We start from the raw sequence: 24,371 nt of genomic DNA, 5'->3' as shown, positions 1-24,371 counted from the left end.
TGTTCACGCTGATCAGCTTGCACCCACTAACAGTATTAAGAGTTCTCTCTCAGTCTCAGGGACTGATTGAAGGTTTGTTAGACGGAGTGAAGGCAGACAGGGTGGTGGAGTACTTCACGCCTGCCACCCTGCCTTAACTCCATATGCCACAATTTGAGTTGTCTTCTGACCCAGCAGATATCTCTATACATTGGCAGGAACCGCAGTGAGAGCGGTTCCTATCAATGTAGGAAAAGTGTGTTAGACGGCTCCATCAAACATGGTGGCTGACTGTTAAACTTTTCAAAAGCTATTTATTTGTTCAACAATATTCTCCCTATGATGTGGGTGTAATTTTTGTTTTTTTACTGTCTCTCATTGCCAGCCAGGATATACCTGGCATTGGCAGACAGTAGAAAAGCCATCCGACAGACAACTCTGAGTAGGGCAGATGGTTGGTTAGCTTACCTTTGACCGCCCCCTACTCTCTCAAGACATTGGAGGAAGGATGATGGTGACTGAGTAAATTTTACTCAATTGGCGTAAACCTGGCGGTTCACCCACTCCTAAATTGAGTGTGCAGCTGGTCAGTGTGGCAGAGAGAGTACTCCATTGCTGCTGCAACTGAGTACCCCCTCTGCCAAATTTCAACTCATCCCCTAAATCCCTACAGTGGGCGATCCCCATCTGCTTCTGGTTCATTCTTCCTAAGGTCAGTGAGCCTAGAATTCAGACAAGTCACATTCGGTTTTTTTTTGTTTTTTATTTATTTTATTTATCAACATGAGGAAATATAGAAAGGAGAATAAACAGACACAATCAATAAAAGCAACAGTATCATGACATATCTCATTTTAGAAAAATTAATTAATTAACAGGAAATTAATCGTGTAAGCAATTATAGCAAGACAGAAGACCAGCGTAGATCTGCAGTAATATTCCTTACATTTTATGTCAATGTCAATGTCAATGTCAGAGGTTCTTATATAGCGCAACTTTTCACCGTGAGGTCTCAAGGCGCTTTTAGAACAACGAACCCCAAATTTTCTTGAGTTTACATAATGAACGGGTCCCCCTCAGTTTAGCCAGTGCTAATTCCATATCATACATCTCTTTGACAAGCCACATTAGGTAACACCAGTATGCAAGCATTGATGGCTTAGCCAGTGTCAGACAGATTCTTTTGTAGGGAGTTTGTAAATCTTTAGGAAACCATTACACACCTTTGGGAATTTTCACAGTGACCATGACATTTCTCAAAGCATAAGCACAACTATTTGATTGATTGACCATATCCAATATCCTGAGAAGAACCGTCAGTTCCCAGGAAAAGTGACATCAGCAGGAATATAGGATACAGTTGGGTCACAGCCTCTTCCACATAATCGGAATCCCCCATAAAAATTGCCCAAGGCAGCAACAAGGCACTACAAATGGAACCAAGGTTACTAATTGCTTTGGTGAGTCTAGGTTGCGGGGTCCATCACCCTACAACTGTCTCATTCAGTACCACTTTTCTGCAAGGCAATGTTGGTATCTACAACATGCTGCTAGAAAGGATCCCTGAGAAGTTAGTCATTGGCCTCCTTGGTCATTTATCCTTCAGGATATTTGGCTGGCATCTCCCCTTGTATTGCCCGTAAAGCATTACCTGCAGATGTAAACACTAAGCAAAGTATATAGTAGTTGAAATGTGTTTTATATCCCAGGAGGAAAGGACCACACTGAATTTCCAACTCTTTTTTTTCTTTTTAATATAAGATGGGTACACCTTTCACAGGACTCCCTTGGAAGCTGAGAGTCTGTTCTGTGTTCCCCTGCTCCCTGTGTTTTTTCCCATGTGGCCAGACTGGCAATCTTCAGCTCGCTTGTGTCCTTCTACGTTTGGTACCTTTGGTGTTGAGGAGGTCATCCTCCTTGTGAGTTCTCTTGCTGATCGCCCCACCCACAGTGTTCACTTCCTGTGAAAGCCGGATGCGTTTCCTGTCCCTTACTAACCCTACTCCTGCGGTGTTACGCCAGCAGGGAAGTCCCCTCTGTTGAATTGCTCTTCCAAGAGTGGACATATGCCTCCATGTAAGCCTACACTACAGCACACACATATGCTGCCATTAGAACCAGATGTCATATTATGCCTAGTGGTCCATGAGCCTCTCAACTCACAATAGTTCGCACTTCCTGTAAAGAGTTAACACTACCGCATGCTAGGGCATAACATCAACGCTTGAGTAAAACGCCACATATGAAATAAGCAGCAAGGGCTTCAGATCCCCTCCATGTTTGGCAGCACTGAGCCAGTTGAATGGTAAGTTTTATTTAACAATGTTTTCCACTTTTGCAGAGCCTCATGAAATCTGCTCTGAGGAAACTTTCAACTCCGTGGTCTGGAAAGAGACGCCTGCTGGAGAGGCTGCGGCTGTGCGATGTCCACGGAACGCCACCGGTGAGAAGAGAGGGTCCTACCCCCCTGCGCCGGGTACAGCAAAGTGAGCCAATTGCAATAGGCATTGGTGGTACCATCAACGGAACGTACTAAATAGGGCATGTTTTGCATCCTCCCTTACATAACAGACCCATCCTCGCTATTAAGGTCTCTAGGCTGTGCAACATCTCAGCTGACAGTCCTTAAAAGATTCCAGATCCATTATTTACTCTTTTCTGTGTAATATCTTTATTATTCTAAGTTCAAAATCAGAAAGATAATACCTCTTTCGTTCAATGTCATTCACCAGTCTGGATCTTTTATGGTCTTACCTGTTTGCTAAGAACTCTAAATCTCCCTGCTTAATACATATCTGCTTGTTTCTCCCACTCCCTCCACAGAAACCAAGACCCCCACACTTCCTTTGTCTAAAATACAATTTTAGAAAGGGTCCATAGTGTCATCATTCACGTCTAGATATTTTGCACCAGATTGTGGAACCATGGTTCCGCAATCTGGTGCAAAATATATAGAAACGTAGATGTGACTTGCATAAATGAAGTGAGAGGCAGGACTAGCCTTGGGCAAAATGTAAATTAGCCAACTTAATTTGCATAAATTCATATTACACTTGCTACGTGAATTTACCTAAATTACCACCATTGCACTACCTCACGTAACTATGCGCTGTAAAAATGTACTGTAAAATGCAGAGTTAAACCTAATACAAGACACTGTTGTTCACAGTGTTTTTGTTTTGTTGTTCCTTGCGTCACCATGCCAGAAAGCATTTCGCACTAAATTATAGCGTGAAATGACAGGTTTGCATTTCATATAATTATGCATAATTTTGGTGAAGTTTTGCATGATTACCCAGAAGAAAATTATGCAAATTTCGCAGACCCCTACACAGGACACCTGCTCGTAATCACAAGATTTGTTGCATACTGTTATGGAATATCATTGTTGTCAACTTGATTTATGTCAGTCAGTGGTCAGGGTGATATCGCACGTATTCCTTCCGGGAGACAGTGCTCTACTCGCTGGGTCTGCATGTCAACGCCATGACCACCATTTTCCTGTTACCGTTTTCTCGCCCCGTACCTGTAGGGTTGATCCTCAGGAGATGCACCTTGGATGATGAGGGAGAGGCTTACTGGGAAGGTCCCAGCTACATCAAATGTGTGTCCCTGGATTACAGGAACGTCCAGCAGATGGTAAGAGCAGATATATCTCCCGGGGTTTTGATACCACTTTGTCAATGGACGCGCTCAATGTATATCTCTGCGTCCCCAGACTTCATTACAACTTCTGGAAATGTATAATTAAGCAAGACTAGCTTCAGGGCGTTGATGTGTTATTTTGTTGAGCAACTGCTTTTAATTACATAGACCACATGTCTATGATCACATGTCATGATCCAACACATATTGTCTATTTTAGTAATAGTTCTTTGAAACACTCTACATGTCATAAATTCTGGGTGCGGATATCCGAAGGACTGTTATAGAGACAAGAGTAGGTGAAAAGGGAGTTTTTGCCTGAGATCACTCATGATAGTTTTAATTCCAGGTGGGATCCCCAAGCAGAAGAAAGTGTGCTCAAGATGATTTGGCAATGACCATTATGGAATCCCAGACTTATCGCTGGGATAAATGTGACAGGGTGACACCGCGATCTGCTCAAATATTTTATGATTACCACTCAAACCAAGGTCCTTTCCTGATAAGCCACCCTCCTGTCCTAGGATTTTGAAACAACTAACTCAAGCTTGCATATCAAATATGTTGTATTTATTGGAACGCACGAGGCAGTGCACCGCGTGTGCAATGCTAATGTCCTATCCATGTGTTTCAGACACGGGAGCATCTCGCAAAGGCTCAAAGAGGGTTAATCGGGGAAGGCGTGTCGGAGGTAATCCAGAGCCTCGTGGAGATCTCTCAGGACGGCACCAGCTACAGCGGCGACCTGCTGTCCACTTTGGAGGCCCTCAGGAACTTGACTGAGATCTTTCGCAGAGCTTACCACAGTCCCACCGCCCTGGATGTGCAGGTTGGTGTACTGGTCCAGTACAGGGTCATGCGTCAATGTCAGTGCTAGTTTTGCAATGTGTTAGGACATCATCGTTTCCTGTAAGGCGCCGCCTCACTCCTAAAAGATGAGCCTGTGGCGTGGAGCGCTATTGACACTATGGAAAATGGGCACAGAACCACCTGTTGGTAAATGAAAAACATCCATACCTGAGATGCAGAGAGCTTCTTACACCCTCAAAACCCAGTGTCACTTCACCTACTGCACCACAGATAGCTGTGCCACTAAGATAATCTGCAACCGGGCTTGATTAGGAATCCAGATTTTTACCTTACTGTCAAAATGTGGATTTGAACTAAAGGATGCAGCCCCGGCCTCTGTGCGGGTAAGAGTGGTGGGGCCGAGTTGGGTGTGTGTGGGGGGGGGGGGGGGGGGGTTCGACAGACAACCACAAATGAAATATAAATATTTATTTAATTTCTCCTCGTGGTGGTCTGTTGGATCTCTCTCCCCCGCCCCCAACCTGGCTCCACCGCTCTTACCTGCACTGGCCACAACTGAAAGGATGTGCATAAAACTGTCAGTTTACCCAAAAAATTGGGGCTAGTCACGCTGCAGCAAAAAATATTTTTGCCTCTAGGTCTCAGCAGCCACTTACCGCTTTAGTGGCAGTCCGAGGCGGGACTTCCGGCAGCGAGGAAAGGCGAGAACATGGCTTCCAATCTCCATTATTTCTGTCCTTCAGAGCTAGGCCAGTGACAGCAGAGGAACACAGGTATCTGCAGTCTGATGTCCAGTCCATGGGCGCAGCTATTAATTGTGCAGCAAGTGCCGGGGCACTGGGATCAGGCGGACATTTTCATTGCTTGTACAAGGGCCCAGGGCACCTTTGCTGCGCTATTGATCCAGTCCATGTTGTACGGAACAGGCAAATTGAATCCATGAGCAAAGATACTTCTTCAAGAATTGCGAAATTCCCCAACTTCATGGATGTACCTCTTCGCCTCTCCCACCTCTAAGCATAATGAACCAGTGCAGAAACAGAACATTGGAAAGGCTATTTTGATTAGCCCCAGTTTAGTTGGTTGAAAGCAACTCACTTATTTTGCATGAAGGGCTCAGTGTTCATAGACACAGTAGATATGAGACTATCACATCCTCCACCCCCATCTGCACCACCTTCCAGTGAGATTGACGCCGTCGCTATGGCCAGCTCATTCCGCTTTATGTGTTCTAGTGGCATCTATTTATTTCATTTTAGGTGGTAGATAGATAGCAGGGCTGTCTTTAGGCAGCAGCAGCGTATTAACATACAGCATTTTTATATTAGCAGGCGCTATCAAGCGTAGCGCTGTACACTGAATATTAAGGTCTGTGGGGTGTAGCTATGATGAAGTTAGAGGTGGAAGAAGACAGTGGCTCACTACACTATAGAGTTGTTTTTTACAGTGTACATATGTACTACTTGGGCCACCAGGAGAAAGTGGGATTTGCCCAGAATTACATATTGTTGGTTAAGTGTTGAAGCTGGAATTAAAACCCAGGTCTCCAATCACTAAATCACATTTTCACTCTCAGTCCCCTATGACAACTCGTTGGAAGTCACGCTACCGTGTGGTAGGCTTGGGCTCCTGTAGAGTTTAGGAGATCTCATCTTCTCAAACATTCCCACTTTGAGGGTTATAAAACTGGGATTTTCCATCACCCCACATGCTCAAGCTGTCTATCAGATAGGAATGAAACCAGGGCCGGACTGGCTACCGGGCAGTTTAGAAAGCTGCCGAGCTGGGGGCTGATTTCAATGCGGTGTGGGCTGATTTCGTTCATGGAGACCTGCGTGTGCTTCGAAATAATTAATGCAAAACGGATTTCGTTTAGCACACGCAGGTCTCCATGAACGAAATCACCCCCCAGCTCAGCAGCATTCCAAACTGCCCGGTAGCCAGTCCGGCCTTGAATGAAACAGGCAGGGCCTGCAGTGACCAACGATTATAGAACGTTGTCATCTTACTGGGGCCATTTGGTTGTAGGCGTGGTGTGGACTCCTTTGCTTTTAGGAAGCAGAGCCCAGTTAGAGAATTTTTAGTTTTTTCATGGTGTGACGTCATAGCAGTGAATAACTAGACTAATCAAAAGTGCATTGATAATGGCAGTGTATGGGACCCATAAATGGCCTTTCTATCTTCCACTATGGACAGCATGTCAGGTTTAGCCTCTCTATCCCTGCACTTGATTTTCATAGCTCAGATCTCCTGTCTGATGGAGGTTACACCATTGTATAGAATTGGGCATCTCGTCACTAACCTTTCTTTCTTCTGATCCAATGCAGTTTAAATGATTTTTGACTATGTCTGAGTGAATATTCTTCTTTCTCATCCTTTTAGAACTTTGTGCAGATCATCAGCAATTTGCTGTCGGAGGAAAACAGAGATAAATGGGAGGAAGCGCAGATGGTACGTACAATGCCCTTCCAATGAGTCCATCTAAGGCTCCTGAGTGTAAATCGCCACACCTGGGGGTGGGAAGAGGCAGACTACTGGATAGTTGTGCTTCTTTCAGCTTCTGCCTTGAGGTCCCTATCCTCTGCCTGCTGCTTGCCGAGAAGTATCATCCAATCCAGGCGGGAGCGCATCTTGGTAACCGGAGAACCAGGCTTGTAACAACATGAGGCCAGTACCAAGGAGGTCTCAAGCTGGGGGGTCATGGTGCTGAGTTGCCCACCAAGAAAGGAAAAGTGTTGAGTGTGAGAGGGGACAGTTGTGGCTGTACTGAAGGTCGCCTGATTCAGGGAAGATATTCTGTGAATAGCAGCTCTGATAAAAATAATTTAATACTTGGTTAGAAAAGAACCATGTTTTCCACAAATGTGTGACCAGTATCGGTCTTCAGTGGAAGTCCCAAGAAGCTTTCATGATGGGAGCAGGAAACTACGCTCCTTGGCACCTCAACTGAAGACCGATACTCTTTTAGAAGCTTTATACATTGGCTTCTTTCCCGTTTATCATAACAGGCCATATTCCAGTTCACCTGTTATAGCTAGTGTCTATTTAGATTTATTGCGACTCACGGATTTGTATTGGAATTGCCGCACACCTTTGAATCTTCACATTGGAGAAGACAAGGGTACTTTAGTTGATTCTTCTGCATTCAGATATGAACTTAAGCCTTGAGAAAGTCGTTTCACGACAAAACACGTGTCGGCTGTTTATTTGCTACAACTACGTGTCAACATTTCTGGAAACTGATCCACGTATGATCAAGATTGTGATATATTGATTGTCTCATCAACTGCTCATTCTGAAATTAAGTACATTACTGACTGTTAATAGTCAGTTGGAACTTTTTGTTGTGCTGTGCTCTGTTGTTCGCATTTATATATCTCTGGAACTATCTTGGCATGTCCTTTGACGACCCTATGAAGTCATGAAGTCATTTGGGCACAGGCAGAATACATTCACAGGGCCGCAGAATCCTTAGGAGCCTTGATGTGTCCAGATTGGGGTACTTTATTCATTATAATGCCCAGTGTCCAATTAGGTCCCATTTAAACATACTCAGTACAGTGATGTTCCTCATAATCATTCCTGATCCCCCTTTAAGTAGTAGACATATTTCTTTTAATGTCACCTCACTAGTCCAAAATGCACGTCATTCTACCAATGAAAAGGTAGTATACTTGGGGTCTTGACCTTCGAGCTAATGAATTCTTGGGGTCTACTCCCTTCTTAAATTGAGTAAGTGAATGGCTTCACTGGCGCTCATTGGACATTGCTGATTGGTTATATAGGATACTCACGGTGAATGGCTACAGTAAGTGGTCCTGGTGAATGGCTGCTTAAAATACAATCAATGGTTAATGTGAATGGTCATGGTGAATGGTTGTTGGGAATTCTCATGGGAATTGGCTGTTGGGAACGCTCATGGTGATTGGTTGTTGGGAATCGTTCATGGTGATTGGCTGTTGGGAATCGTTCATGGTGATTGGCTGTTGGGAATGCTCAAGGTGAATGCCTTGCTTTACTACTCACGTTGAATGACAGCCATATGATCATGGGAAAAGGATGACTACAGCACCTGCAATCCATGGTTGTAGTAAATGGCCACATTGAATGTCTACTCAATATACGCAGCCAATGGCTCCAGTAAATTGTCAAGGTGAATGGCTGCTTAAAATACTCATAATCAAGGGCTGCTTAAAATGGTCCTGGGTGATTGTTGTTTCAAATAGCCACGGTGAATGACTGCTTTACATGGTCCAAGCGAAGAGACACTCAATATGAACATACTCAACAGTTGATACTGCAAAATGAAAACTAAAATTATGCTGATTTGTTTTTCTGCAGATGGGACCAAATGCTAAAGAACTCTTTCGCCTGGTCGAGGATTTTATTGACGTCATTGGATTTCGCATGAAGGATTTCAGGGACACATACCAAGTCACCGACAACCTGGGTATGTGGTACCTTCCAGTGACACTCATTATTAGCCACACGCTGCCTCTCATCTGGGATTTATACTTTTGATTGGCTTGATTCATGCTTGAGCCTCTGCAGTTTGAATCACTGTAATCTCTAGGGTGCAGTACCAGCTTCCAAAAGAAGGGGGTGCCTAGTCAGAATAGAAAAAATGCCAGTTCTCAGTCGCAGCCAGGGTTGCACTGGGGCAGAAAATATAAAAGTGTCCCCCATTAGTGAATTAGATAGATAAAAAAGTGGCCCATGTTTGGAAACTGGGGCAGTTTTGAACTTGTAAAGACACGCTGTACAATTATTTCGCAAATTATGGACATCTGATTGGATTGGAGCTTGCTGCATAATATTGGGAAATAAACAGTAAAACTGGTCTAGCAGACCATACAACAGGCCCACAAACTGAATTGTCAGACCAACCTGCTGGGCACTGCCTGATTGCAACATACGCGGCCCGTGGAGGGAGTTTCGGTGGGGCAGAGAATCTGGGCGGGGAACGGGCAGGGTTAGCACGCCCTGCATCGCAAAATGCGATGCAGGGTGCGCTACAAAATTTGTTTTCTTTATTAAATTGTTTACTTACCTTCAATTATCCATTCTCCGGTTTTTAGCACCCTCCACCCTGTCCCTCCCCGCCCGGCCTCTCCGCCCCACCATAACTCCCTCCACGGGCCGTGGCTGCCAATGGGATTATTGGTAATATGGGATCAGTTTGCAAAATAATACATTCTGTGCCCAAAGTTTTCCTCAGAAGTCAGCAGTTGACACTACTGAATACCGGTGTATCAAATACCAAGGCTGAATAGTCTTGATGCAACCTCATGCCTCTTTAATCTACCACCGGAGACTCCCGGCCCCTTTATCCGTCTTGCTGGTTCCTGGTTTCTCCCTTTCCCTTTTCGTCTTTCTCTTTCCACTTGTTTCCCCTATGTGTGTTTTTCCTTCTCTTGCTCTGGGTCACAATCTGATGAGGATAGGGTGACCAGGCATTCCAGATTTTACAGGACAGGCCCTGTTTTTCACCAGTTGTCCCAGCAGATTGCAAAAAATTTAGCAAATGTCCCGGTTTTCAGAGATGGTCGGCTCAAAACAGAGGGAGGCACATTTGAATGTGCTTCAAGACAGAACTATTTAGCAGCTCTTGTCAGGAAGCAATTAGTTAGAACACATGATTCTGGATTTTTTAATTTGCATATATTTATTTGCATAGTGCTTCGTTGTTCGTGTTTCCATGTTGAAGAGGGCTGCCATTTAAGGCATGCTGTGCCTCTCGTTTGATGTAAAATTCCAGTCCTCCTGTTTTTGCAATTTTTTTTGGTTTTTATTGATCAAAATCTGGTCACCCTGGTTTGGAATGGTCTCCAAAAAATGAGTGCCATTTGCCCCATCTGCAACACCCAGCTCAAATAATGTGCTGTATGGTATAAAGTACATAGATTCTAATGATATTGCAAAAGACGCCAAGGAGTTCCGTAAAGCTCATAGAGGAATGAGGCTGAAAGTGACTTGCAGTATGCTTTTAACATACTACAGAGGGTATTGCTAATATACATGGTGACAACATCTCCCTTCCCACAAATCTCTTAAGTCCTTGGTGTGTTCCTTCTTGACATGAAAAGAATACTAGGTTGGTAGACTTGAAGAACAAAAGCAGAATCTGTAGTGAATAATTAAACACATCAAATATCAATTAGTAATTTTTTGGAGAACATTTTTAGAATCAATTTAATGTATATCAGATTGAAGAATGCTACAGCTGAGAATATTTAGAAGCATGCTAAGCGATCCTATATTTCCTGTACTGACTTTTAGCGTACAAAATAAACATGGTGCCATATACGTGCAGTTTATTGTTCATTTTAGAAAAACAGATCAGAAGAACGAAAAGCCAGTTCTTGTTTCACTGTTACAAGTGCCTATGTTGATATAGTTGGACCAGGTTGATAAATATAATTTAAGGTTAACATCAGCACGGAATACTATTGCTGTACTGAGAAAATGAAAAGAAAATGAAATGAAAGAAAAGCTTCCTTTAGCTCCCCGGTACCCGGTGGAGATTGCTTGTGCCAAGCGAAGCTCTTTGTGCACTAGAGAGCCTGGCAGCTAAACTACAGCCCTGAGACCAAGGTTGGTTATAAGGAGACATTAAAAGAAAATTAAAACAAATAAAACAAGTCCTGATCACATATTTTGCAAATAGAGTTGATGTCGCCAAACATTCCACATGGGAGGTGTTTGCATGCGTTAAAACCGGTGTCATCCCTTTATCAAGCTCGGATCTCTTGCTTTCATTTGGAAAGTCTTATTGTCTAGAGCGCTTGACTCAGTTTCACCCACTTTCTCTGGAATAAGTTGAAAAAAATCAGCTTCAAATGAAATCTGGCTCTCCGCTAGACAGATTTTCTTCGTGTAGCCCCATAAAGAAGTAGCTCTTACTCTTGTCGATGTCTGCAACTCCTCTTTGGCTTCAGCTCTAGTTCCTACAAGATGGAACTGACACAACTAATTCTGCTTTTGAAAAAGCCTTTTGCTGACCCCGCAGTGCTGAGGAATTTTAGACCTATAGATCTTCTACCATTGCCTGTTAAAAGAATCGAAACAAAGGTCATCCTATGTGTCTTATTGAGTTAAACATTCTTCTTCACTCTACTCAAGCAGGTTTTGAACTTTACTTTGTAAAGCTTTACTTTGTAAAGCTTTACTTTGAGTCTGCTATATCACCTGTCTCAGAAGCACTTTGAGAAATACTAGGCTAGGGCAGGTCTGCATTGATTTGATCGGACCCGAGTGCTGCTTCGATACAGTGTCTCATCATACTCTTTTACATCGATTGGCCTTGGGCAGCATTCAAAGGATTGGCGAACTTCGTTATTGACTTCTAGAACCCAAGCCATTTAACGCTCCTGCTTTTGCTCAACTTCTCAACCTCTAAAATGTGGTGTCTTGTAGAGCTCATCTTTGACCCCCTACACAATTCAATTTCTATGTCTTTACCTTGACAGAGTTTATTATATTTTTCCGTTCTCGATTGGTATATTATGCCGATGATGCACAGATTATTATCTCCATCATTGAGGAGACTCGATTTGTGGCAGCGAGTTATAAGTGCTGCATTTCTAAGGATGCTTTGTGGATGTTGGCCAAGTCTCTAAAAACGAAAGGAGAAAAACAGAGGAGTTGATATTTGGGATCTCCTCAAAGCCTTGATCATGGCCTGCTGAGCTTGGATAACCCCTTAACCAAGTTGACTTGTCCAAAAGCCTTCAGTTGACTATCGGGGGGCTAGTTATCCTTTTGGATTCTAATATACGAAGTCAGCTCTGCCTGCTTTATTACCTACTTTTATTTGTAAGATTGTTCCTTTCCTGCTTTTGGACCAAATAAGGAAGAATTCCAGGCAGTAATTATGTCTCGATGAGAGTACTATGATTCTTTATACTTGGGTCTCTTACGTTTACGAATACACGCTCACAAATATTCAAGTTATTCAGAACAGTACTACTTGACCACTCTTTTATGTATAGTTTGATGGAAGCCATTGCTACCCATTTACGTGGTTTACATTGACTTCTAGTGCAAAGAAGATTTATCGTCAAAACACTCTGTATTTATCACAAGGGTTGTTTCAGGTAAGGTTGTAAGGCCATAAAGACATGCTTTGCTGTTCTTCTTAGACCCTCCACTCTTCTGGGTCACTACCCACTGTCCCCAGGATTAATAAAAGGCCAAACTGGAGGAAGATCTTTCTTCTACTGCTCCACTGAATTTTGGAATAAACTCCCTGTTAATATAAGAGGTGAATTGAATTATTTGGTCTTCACAAAGAAAAGAAAATGCGATTATTTGGCTAATTTTGTAATAAGGCTTTGTTTCTTAGCAGCGCCAGGACAAAGATAAATGGGTATCTGTTGTGCTTTATGAGTATTTTTCATCCTAATCATCTGTAATTATGCTCTGCGACCCGCCTTTCACCGTGGCTGTTGGCTCTGACAGGAGACATTATGATGCCACAACTCAACTCTAATAACGTATTACAATTGAGCAGTTGTGCCATTTTCTTATTACAGGTGACAACTAGAGATGTCAAATCTCGACTATAATAAATAAATTAGAGACGGCTCAACTATCCGCCTAAAGGTTAATTAAGCGAAGTAACTCATGGTCCAGTGGATGTAGGCGCTGCCATCGCTCAGTGGGCCGAGTATCCTAACCTCCTGCTTGATCACAGCACAACGTGTGTTCTCCCACCTGGCAGTAGGGAGCACAAAATTAATTAAGGCAGTGCAAGCGGTTTGCAGAAAAGAGCTTGACATTCATAGCGGTACCCCCTTTTCCACTCCATTTTACAAACTACCTACAGAAAAAGACTTCCAAAGGAGATTGCAGGTGGCAACTGTTGACCTTTTCTCCAACGTTTGCATTGTTGTGTATTAGGCCAGGGTGAAATTTTAGTACAGTGGCAAAATTAACGACATTTCACATTATGGACTTTCCAGTAAATGTTTTTACCCAAACACACACCTCTCATAAAAAAAAAAGTTTCAGGAGATAACTTGGGAGACTCGTTAGCATAGAAAATGACTGACTGACAGACATCTTCTGCTCGAACCAGTCACCTATGTTGTGCAAGACTTTTTTACACGTGGCACATGATTGGATAAAACAAGTGACGCGAGATACCGGCAAACCACATTTCACTAGGAAAACATATTTTTGTGAAATGTTCATGGAAATTGGTCAAATATCACACAAAATTGATTTGAGATTTTGCACATCCCACCAAGCATGCAGCATCTTTGACTTTTGAAAATGCACAACCTTCCTATTATTAGCCTTTTTGAAAGAGTTCTTGAAGTAGTGGTGTTTGATTATTGGTTTTTAATTGCAAACTATGACATAGAATCAAAGCAGGTGTCTATACGTGGGCTTGATAGACAGACTTATTCCAGTCAAAGCACAAGGGCCCTGAAATGACCTACCCACTAGCATCAAATTACTCCATTTACTGACCTGTGCTAGGAAATAAATTACCACCAAATTCTAGGCCTAAGACGTGTTCCTCCACGGATGCTCCTTGTCTCCATTGACCCAAGTCATTAAGTGAATGGGCGGAAAGGTGGAGGAGTGTGGCTCAATGGTTAGAGTGGCAGACCCTGATGCAGAGTTCTGGCCAGGGACCAGGGTTCGATTCCTGCCTCGGCGGGGTCTCGGGCTCAATTTCCTTGGACCTGTTAATTCTCGCCTCGGTGCCTATTCTAATCACGGGCCCCACGCTGCAACTCTGGGCAATAGCTTGCTTAGCCTCCACACCGGCCCCAACAGCGCTAAGGATGCCTGGCTTCACCCTGGGGGTGCCCAGGAGTAGACACTTCACAGGGAAAGCCAGGAGGGGTTCCACAGTGGTATGAGTATCAGCGCCAGGAAGCCGCATATTCGACACCGCAAGGTGACCGTCTGGTGACAGTGCGCTCTATAAGTACCATGACATTTACATTTACAAGGTTGGTCTTAGAAATGCCTACCGCTCTTCTCTGATGGAATAGTAGCTCAGCTGTCCTATCCTACGTTGATAGTGATACTAGGTTGACTCTATGTTTTCACGTGAAGCGCGGTGCTGTTGGTGATCGCATGACTAATGCCCTTGTTCATTATGATTTGTTCTTGAAGTTCTGAGCATTCACAAGCGACCAGCCAATGCGGCCACAGACATCAGCTTCCCCATGAAGGGCTGGAGAGGCATGGCAGACTGGGCCAGGAACTCGGAGGACAAAGTCACCGTCTCCAAGAGCATTCTTTCATCGGGGCTTACAGGTAAGCGAAGGATGCTGTCTCCAGCGCAGTGGTAGCACGGGTTGTCCCCACTTAGATTGGGTCAATTCTTCACGAACGCAATCATTGTTACCTTCCCATTTATTTCCAGTTGAAATTTCTTTGCTCCACGATTTGGTCAGTTCTCTCTTTAGTGATGGATCATTGGTTTTGAATGACTGGTTATGCTGTCAATTTGCTTGACTTCTGGGATTTGTTGGGAATGAACATTGACAACAGAAGTGGTATCTAAGGTGTAATGTCTTCATGGAAAGGTCGGGGGCATTTTTTTTTTGCTTTCGAATGAGATTGTGTTAAAAAGCACCAGTGTGGGGGCCTCCCAGCTATCCAGCTGAGAATATTAGCACACGCAGAGACAGGGCAAGTATGAGGCTACCTCTTGCATTTCACGACTACCATATACCGGAGCTGGTTGTATCACCACCTTCAAGTATTCCAGAACCATGACACCAGCGCAGCCCTTGGCTGACCCAGACAGATGCACAGCTCAGTCCCTATTCAGCCACTCAAGAAGGGGCTGCCGTCCTTTCAACCACTTCTGCCTCACACAGAGATCCCTATATAGATGTACCCTAACTGTACCAAAAGATCAGCCACAGGACCCCTCATCAGGACCCCCACTTCCTGTCTACTTGGTTTGGAGTCCAAGCCTCCCCAGGGCTTATCCCTGAACCTCTCTCCCAGAGAACACAGTGGCAAACACTAATCACCAAAAATCCTACAAATCCCAGTGGACTCATTTCCCCTCAACTGCATACTGACTCTGCTCTTCTCCGTTGTCTCTATGTGCCTTAAAGCCTTCTTCTCAGTGGCTTGATGGCGCTTTTTAAACCAAAACAATAATCAAAGTCTGGGCTTCCTGGTCCCAAGAACGTTTCTAAGAGTTTTCTTGTTGGGACCCACCGAGCCAAGCTACCCCACAGACCATTTATTCATAACAACAAACGTTACAACAAGACAACGTTGAATACACTATGGGCCATCGCCACCATAGAAGCTTGAAGTAGGGCTGACAGCCTTCTATTTGCTGCACTGAATGTGGCTGGTGAACTAGATTAAATGGACACTGTAGTTAACAGAAATTGGATAAACTTGCCCTCAATATCTTCTGCCAAACCAACATGAAATTTTCGCTGTACTTTTGAGCACTATAAAACAATTAAGGGTTGTATGACAGAGGCAAGCATGGCTACACCCAGCGCAACACTACAACAGTGCCCGAACAACAAATGCGTCTTAACAACGCATGCCTTTATCATGCAATTTCATGGTAAAAACATGACTGGTGAAGACATATGTGTGGTAAAGATCACACTCCTGCCCCCCTGCTCTGAGCGCTAAAAACAACCCAACCCCCTCCCCCGAGCCCTAAAAACAACCCGACCCCCCCTGAGCCCTAATAGCAATCCTGAGCCCTAGAAACAACCCCAACCCCCCACCCGAGCTCTAAAAACAACCCCAATCCCCCTGAGCCCTAAAAGCAATCCTGACCTCCCGAGCCCTAAAAACAACCCGACCCCCCTGAGCCCTAAAAATAACCCGTCCCCCCTGAGCCCTAAAAACAACCCTAAGCCCTAGAAACAATCCCAACCCCCGCCCCACCCCTCAAGCCCTAAAAACAACCCCGATCCCCCATGAGCCCTAAAAGCAATCCTGACCTCCCGAGCCCTAAAAACAACCCTGACCCCCCTGAGCCCTAAAAACAACCGACCCACACCCTAAGCCCTGAAAACAACCCCGAGCCTTAAAAACGAAGCCCCATCCCTAAAACCTACCCCCCAAAACCCGGCCACAGCCCCACTTACCAGGCTACGTCCCGGAGCTCTCTCTCCCATTCCTTCCTCTTCCTGTGCCCGCCCATCCGCGCCTCCAGACTGCGCACTGCCTTAACCATGCATGTGCGTGGCTAAGGTACATGCATGGTTAAGGCAAGTGTGTTTTCGCTTGCGAAGAAACGGCACGCGTGGCTCAGCCCGCATTGTAAAGGCCGTTTCCCATAATTATTAGCTTATCATTTAACAGACCCCCAAAGACTCCTCAATGCAATATTATCAAAGGCACAATCTAGTTTTGTTATGGTGTGCTCTCCAGCCACGAGTACATACTCAGAATCACTTTATAAGCAAAACATGGAAAAGGGAGAGAGGAGACAATTCATTGGCTGATTAGCGCCAGTGTCTTTTCTCTCCTGTCAACACCTTAGCGCCAGTGAACCGTCAATTAACCTCACAGGCACGTGCTGGCTGCATCAAGGTCACCAGGGATGCTCCCCTGCTGACGTAGGGCGTCATGACGCCTTGTGATCTGCACTCCTCAAACCACCAATCCAGGGGCTCCATCAGTGCGTACACTACAGTACACAAATGCTTTCCAAGCATGACTAAGCATGATTTTGCAAAATCAAAGTGTTTTTATGGATCAAGAGGCCACAGTTGTTTATGCAAATTATGGTAAAAAAATAAAAATGTCTGCACCGGATCACCACCAGGACATAATAGTGCATGTGAAGGGGACATGGTATTATAAATACGGAGAGGTGTAACATTTCACAGCCTGTCTGCAAAGGGAACTTTAGGCGATGGATAACCATGGTATATTAATCAGATTTGGTTAATATCAGATGTGTTTTATTCTTGGTCCCCTAAGTCCATCAAAGGTTCCTTTGAAACAGAGCGTATTTCGGGGGAAAACGGTACAATTTGTTAGCGATTCAGCTAGGCTCCAATCTCTGCGTTTTTTCTTCCGACTGTACTGTATATATATACAAATCTTCAATAAAATACTTTGAAATAAAAAAATATAATCAACACTTTGGGGACAGAACGTTAAAATCCATACAAATATGACTTGATATATGGAATCAGTAAATACCGCGCCCTTCACGTTCTTGTCAGTAGCATGGAAAGGACTGGTAGGGCTAATTTCCCAAGTATCCTGAATAAAGAATTTAGTGTGCTTCAATTATGGACTCCATAGACAGTTTTTATGCACAATTTCATTGCTGATTGAGTTCTACAGGGCCACAAAACACAAACACTATTAAAAGAGCTCGCAGAACCGTTAGTCCTTGTTTCTGAGTGTAATTGCACTGACCTGCTTTTTCACCCAGTTCTAAACAGTATTTCAAATAATGTAGGCCAGATGGGCGATTCTGCCTTATAATACGGAAATCCCCTTGAACCACTTGTTTATACATTGTCCACTAGAGGGCAGGCATTCCCAAGGTTGCACTGCTCGGACATCAGATCTCGAGAGGAGCACTTTGAACAAATAGTCAAGCATTATTTTTTTTAATGTACTTATTTATTTACCTTGAGCCCAGCGAACAGGGTCAGAGGGCTGTGTGGATGTAAGTCTTACAACAAACCCAGGGTTCACAGGGCCGGTCAGCGAGCTATCTAGTAACTACAAGTTCAGGAGTGGTCACTCGGAGGATTTAGTTAACTTAATATTTTTAAAAAGAATAATGTGGACTCAGTACGGGATTTCTTTATTTCATGACTTTTTATTGTGTGAAGAGGTAACTGAGCACAATTTATCCTCTAATGGGATTATTTCTGAGTCTGAAGGAGATACGAATGCTTCGGGTATGCACTTTTTGTGTGTTGGCTAAACTGAATAAAAAAAAAAGTCGAAATAGAGGCAGAATCATTATAATATTCTTAGCAAAGAGAATACTATAGTACTTTGTCATGGTGACACGCTTTTTGTATCCGTAGCGCTTACATGAATATTAATTGTATGCAATTTGTAAATATTTAGTGTTACTCGTTTTATAGACCTCGGAAGCCTAGCTCATCAGTGAGTGTTTACCCCAATCTAACATCTAAGACATAGTGCATGTAAAGAAAAACTGTTCATGAAATGTGTAGTCCCCTGTATGATGTATATGCATAGGATCACACTGCTTAGACTTGGTAATAGGTTCACTCCCATTAAAAATTGGGTATCACAGGATCGAGATGTCATTCATTTTTAAAAAATGTTACTTGCATTGTGCACTGGAAAGCGGTTTAGCAGACTGGGGATTTTTAAATTTGTTTGTTTTTTATAGAGGACAGAATTGCGGTTACCCGTCTCAGTCCTTTTAACTCAACTGATCTTAAAAAAGATGAAATGTAAACTTTCCAAACAGAGTTTTTAAACGTGTGTCCTTCAGCTGGGACATTGATCTCTCGGCAGGTGCAATAGCCTACTGAGCTACCTTGGGTACCTAAACTAACATAAGCACTTCACGACCCTCGCGCTTTGCACTCCTTTTTGTATCAAGCTGTCTTTGGAGCCTAAGTTAACAAAGTTTTCTGCATTTTCATGTTCCAAACGATTCCCCCTTTATCTGGACATACCTCTTTTCTGCCAGCCTTGCTTGGCATCTGGAGAAGCTGGGCTTCTTTCTGATAGTAGGGTAATGCAAAATGCATGATAGAGGATGGCATGATGGGATCAAACGAAAACAAGCTTTGCAGTCAAGTATTTTGCAATTGTAACTGTAATTGCATTATTATAGCACTAACTAAGCCCTTCGAGGCGTTGAAGCGCTTTTTCGGTGAGTAGCACGCTGCTTCGGAACCCAAAGTGGATTCATGATAAGTAAACCTGCACACATGTAACAGGTGAGACAAACCACTGGGGGCTGATTGAACCAATGATGGTACGATAGCTCTGCAGTCAATGCCCTTGCTGCAGACACTCTCGTTAAACTTACGTACGGGTGGAAGGCGCTTCTCTGTTCACACTGCCCGTCTCTGGAACTCGTTACCCCGCGACCTTAGAACAGATCCAGACTATCTCCGATTCAGGAAGCGGCTGAAAACGCACCTTTTTCCCTAATTTGACTCCCCTTCCCTTGCCCCTCTGACCTTCAGATGTATGGATCCTAGTGCTGGGATACTCACGGGTGACTACGCGCTTTATAAAATTTAATAATAATAATAATAACTTGCGGGTCACACACACACTAAAAACATAATCACCGGTGTAAGATACATATATATTGTCTCTTGTTGAATTACAACGCCACAAAATTGAAAGACACTGGTATTCAGTGTTATTGATACACCATTGTATGTGCTCAGCCAAGTGGAGTCCCCCTACTGCATGAACAGAAGTGCTGAAATGTCTGAGTAACTGCAGTTTTGTGTGCTACCTGCAGAGGGCAGGCCACCCGAGGTTCTTTGGTTCAGTTAGAATGTATGCCTTTCTTGACGTCAAATACACAGTTCCCTTGTAAGATTAAACGTCATATTGATAGCTGATGCCTCCCTTGGAGGATCAAATTGCAGAGTGAAGCCACAGGCCCCTGAAAAGCTGCCGGGCCACTGAAGTCTCCTGCTCCCTCTTTCTTTATAGCTATAAGTGTTCTGCACAGACAGGTCACTCCTATAGGACTACAGGTCGTACTGTGAAACACCCTAAATCAATAGATACATTGATAAATGAATAATATTTACTGTAGTCCCTTCTTGTCAGGGTTCTGAAGTTTTAAAAATACTTAAGAGATGGAACTCATTACAACGACGAACCGGAAATTACATCTGTGAAATGATAATAAAAACAAAATGAATGTAAAATGAATGCCATAGCAGCAGAGCTTTACGAAAGTAACTTGTGGCTTAAAAGGTAGTGGAGCAGCAGTCGGATGAGCCAAGGCAACGGATCTTATCAACTAAATGTATCTGCTGAAGGGTTCCACCTGTGGTGGGACTATTTCCCCAAGACGCTATTAGTCCAGGAACAGCTCTGTACATCCCAGATCTCTACACCAAGCCACATTTAGAGTTCAGATTTTAGCCCTTTTAAAGCAGATGTGACATTCAGCTGGCTGTGATGGAGAGTTCAACCTGACCTCTAAATGTGTGAGTGTCACTCGTAATGAGTGAGACTTAAAGCATCTCATATTGTCTGTCTATTTTCCCTGCTGCCTGCAACAATAACAATGCACGCTTAGTTTATTCTCCTCCTCTTTAGCACTATTGTTGTATTAGAAACACACTTTTCTCTGCAGCAGCCTCATGTGGCATATGGTGCTGTGGAACATGCTAAATAAATAAATACATAGATACACTGATGATGATAGCAGATGTGGTCCATCAGCTCCATCATCCCTGTGTGCCCATATATTTTATTTCATTTTATAATTTTTATTTGATATGCATGTGTATAGGTTCCATAGTAGAGTTCACAACAACACCTACTTATAATCTAATATTTTAAACACCGTTATTCACTCCCATATTCAGATCACTTAAGGTGGCTTTCAGGGTTGTTTTGAATTCAAGGCGCGAGGGGCAAGCTCGAATCTTGGAAAGGGGTGATTTTCTGCCATTATGGCCTAGATGATACAGAGAGCAGAATGAGAATCTAGATGCTGCTCCTGTTGGCTTGGGCATTGCCAGAAGGTCCTTGTTGGTGGATCTCAGATTCCCTGTGAGTGCGTGGCCGGTCAGTGTAGGGGTCAGGCAGTCTGGGCAAATGCCTGACCTACCTTGAGTGCAGTTGTCAGCCACTCGTAGATGGCCCTGGTCTCAGCTGAAAGCCATCCTGCTTTATGGCTGGGCAGCTTGAAAAGAATTCTGGTTGCAAGGTTCAGACCCATGTGCAATGGGGAGAAGGAATATTGCAGACCTTCAAGAGCACTGTTGCAAGATTTCACCTTAGTACTAGAGAATGGTATAGAACTCAGTTGAGCAGGGGTGGAGAACAGTAAGGAAAGTAGAGAACCTCAGTTTGGAGTTCAAGAGAAGAAACGCGATGGCCATCCAATGTCTAATAGCAGTGATGCGAGAGGTCACTGGGGATCCTTTGGAGCTCAAAGCCACTGATAAGGAGCAGTCAGATAACTATTGATGGGAACTATTGATGAGCAGAAGCCTTGAGTCCAATGGTTCTGAGTGGATGCTCTATAGTGTTGAGCGCTGCGGACGGAGAGTAAAGTTATAAGGCAGAGGGTCGTGGCGAGCAGAGGAAGTAAAGTCACCAGTGTGGGCGGCTGCAGTTTGAGTTGAATGAAGGGCACAGAAGCCAGGTTAGAAGGGACTGAAAAGGTTGTGAGCTGTGATGGATGTAGTAAGTCAGATGAACTTCTTTGTCTTAGAGAAGGAAGAGAGCTGGGACACTGGAATGTATTTGAGGGTGAGAAATGGATTCTTCAAAGATTGTGGGTACGCTTCAGAGAGGAGGGAGAGAAGGAAGGCGGAGGAGCACCCTGGAAGTAAGAGCCACCGCTTTCATGGTCTGTGGACTAACGAGGTCAGAAGGTGGACATGATGCATCGCTGATGAATGCGACACGAGACCTTTGGCATTCGCGTGTGGTCCTCGGGGTGCAATCTGATCAAGCAGTCACACAATGAATATTCACAAGATACATTTGCATGCTGAGCTTCTGAAGGTTGTACTAATTGAATATTCATTGGTCATATTGAAAAGCTGACATGGTGCGCCACTTGAGGATCTATGCAAGGGTGTAACCTGCATCCTCTGCTCGGAGTCCTGCTTCACTCCCCTGTGCCTAGTCGGGTATCCGCAGCCGAGTGGTGAACACCACTATTTCACAAGGCAACTGCACCAGTACCGACCCTCGGCTTCAACACCTCCACTGCATTGACACAGCGCTACGACAATATGTTCCATGGACACCACTACACAGACTTAAGTACTAACGGTAAGGGTTAGGCTGAGAGTCAGAGTAAGAAGTGAGAGGGGAGAGGGGTTGGCCTAACAGCTAAGGCGCTCGACCTCGGACCTGGGGATCTGGGTTCGAGTCTCGGTAACAATGCCGAAAACCCCCTGTGATTCTGGGCAAATCACTTAATCTCCCCGTGCCTAAAAAATGAAAGTGTGTCCTCATGTAACGTAACTGGTGCTATGTAAAGCGCTCTGATAACTGATTCGGTTCGGTTCTAGTTCGCGCTATATAAAACTCTGAAAAAAAAAAAGAAGTTACGGTGCCATACGTGGGGGATCCAGTCGCAAGAACCTTACAGCACAGTTTCCAATTAGTGAGACAGACCCAGTAAGATACAGGGCAATGATGAGAGAAAAATAAAAAAAGAGAGGGAGAGAAAACAGGTGTAAGAGAAACAATGGAAAGCAAAGAGATGAGTAAAATTAGAGACAGAGCGTAGCAAGGCATCATGAAAGGGTCTGTTTTGCTGTATAACTGACATGGATACAAGAAATAGAATGAACCAAAGCAAACCACATAAACCTGAAAATCCATTGTGCAACATCCTTCAGAGAAAGGGCAGGATAGAGATGGGACAGGCAGGTACCACTGCTGCCTGAGATCGGGAAACATCCTTTACAACGTAACTTTTACAATGCAGTGCCTTTACGATGCAACTATTACAACGAAAACCATTACAACGCATTGCGCTGGGGGGCGCTCTACGATAGGGAATAGATTTAATTTACTATCCAACACCTTCCCTAGTATCCACGGGGACTGGAGTTGGAATAGTAAATTAAACTATTCACTATCCAGCACCCCTAAGCACTATGCGTTGTAATTGTTTGCGTTGTAAAAGTTGCGTCGTAATCAATCAATCAATCAAGTCATTTATAGAGCGCACTACTCACCCGTAGGGTCTCAAGGTGCTGGGATGGGGGGGGTTCCGTTACTGCTCGAACAGCCAGGTCTTGAGCTTCTTCCTGAAGGAGAGGTGGTCTTGGGTCAGGCGCAGGTCGGTCGGGAGTGAGTTCCAGGTCTTGGCAGCCAGGTAGGAGAAGGACCTTCCTCCTGTTGTCGCTCTTCGGATGCGGGGGACGGCGGCGAGGGCGTGGCTGGTTGATCTGAGGAGGCGCGTGGGAGTGTAGAAGTTGATCCGGTTGTTGAGGTAGCTCGGGCCTTGGTCGTGTAGGGCTTTGTGCGCGTGGGTGAGGAGGCGGAAGGTGATTCTCTTGTTGACCGGGAGCCAGTGCAGATCTCTCAGGTGTCCGGAGATGTGGCTGCGTCGGGGGATGTCGAGGATGAGTCTGGCCGAGGCGTTCTGGATCCGCTGGAGTCTCTTCTAGAGCTTGGCGGTGGTTCCGGCGTAGAGGGCGTTGCCGTAGTCCAGGTGGCTGGTGACGAGGGCCTGGGTGACCGTCTTCCTCGTCTCGGTGGGGATCCACCGGAAGATCTTACGTAGCATGCGCAGGATGTTGAAGCAAGACGAGGAGACGGTGTTTACTTGTCTGGTCATGGAGAGGGAGGAGTCCAGGATGAAGCCCAGGTTGCGTGCGTGGTCCGTCGGTTTGGGTACGGTGCCCAGGGTGGGGGGCCACCAGGAGTCGTCCCAGGCGGAGGGCGAGGAGCCCAGGATGAGGACCTCCGTCTTGTCTGAGTTCAGTTTCAGGCGGCTGGTCGTCATCCACTCGGCTACATCTCTCATCCCTTCGTGCAGGTTGGCTCTGGCGGTGGCGGGGTCGTTGGTCAGGGAGAGGATCAGCTGGGTGTCGTCGGCGTAGGAGATTATGTTGAGGTTGTGTTGGCGTGCGATGGCCGCGAGGGGGCTCATGTAGACGTTGAAGAGGGTTGGGCTCAGTGAGGATCCCTGGGGGACGCCGCAGATGACTTTGGTGGCCTCTGACTTGTACGGTGGTAGGCGGACTCTCTGTGTTCTTCCGTCGAGGAAGGAGGTGATCCATTCCAGTGCCTTG

At 44.7% G+C, this 24,371-nt stretch overlaps 1 protein-coding gene across 1 annotated transcript in view; it reads left to right on the top strand.

The window, feature by feature from the left end:
• Positions 1-24,371, top strand: part of ADGRB1 (adhesion G protein-coupled receptor B1) — a 447,807-nt gene that overhangs the window by 232,377 nt on the left and 191,059 nt on the right. Inside the window, exons 11-16 of the mRNA XM_078686666.1 lie at positions 2,321-2,422; positions 3,512-3,618; positions 4,259-4,453; positions 6,817-6,885; positions 8,776-8,884; positions 14,569-14,712. Coding sequence (XP_078542792.1) covers positions 2,321-2,422; positions 3,512-3,618; positions 4,259-4,453; positions 6,817-6,885; positions 8,776-8,884; positions 14,569-14,712 — 726 coding nt within the window. The remainder of the gene's footprint in view (positions 1-2,320; positions 2,423-3,511; positions 3,619-4,258; positions 4,454-6,816; positions 6,886-8,775; positions 8,885-14,568; positions 14,713-24,371) is intronic.

This window comes from Lissotriton helveticus, chromosome 4_1 (assembly GCF_964261635.1).
Source record: "Lissotriton helveticus chromosome 4_1, aLisHel1.1, whole genome shotgun sequence".
NCBI lineage: Eukaryota > Metazoa > Chordata > Amphibia > Caudata > Salamandridae > Lissotriton > Lissotriton helveticus.
Note: the sequence above shows the minus strand (reverse complement) of the source record. Positions and strands in the feature narration are given on the sequence as shown.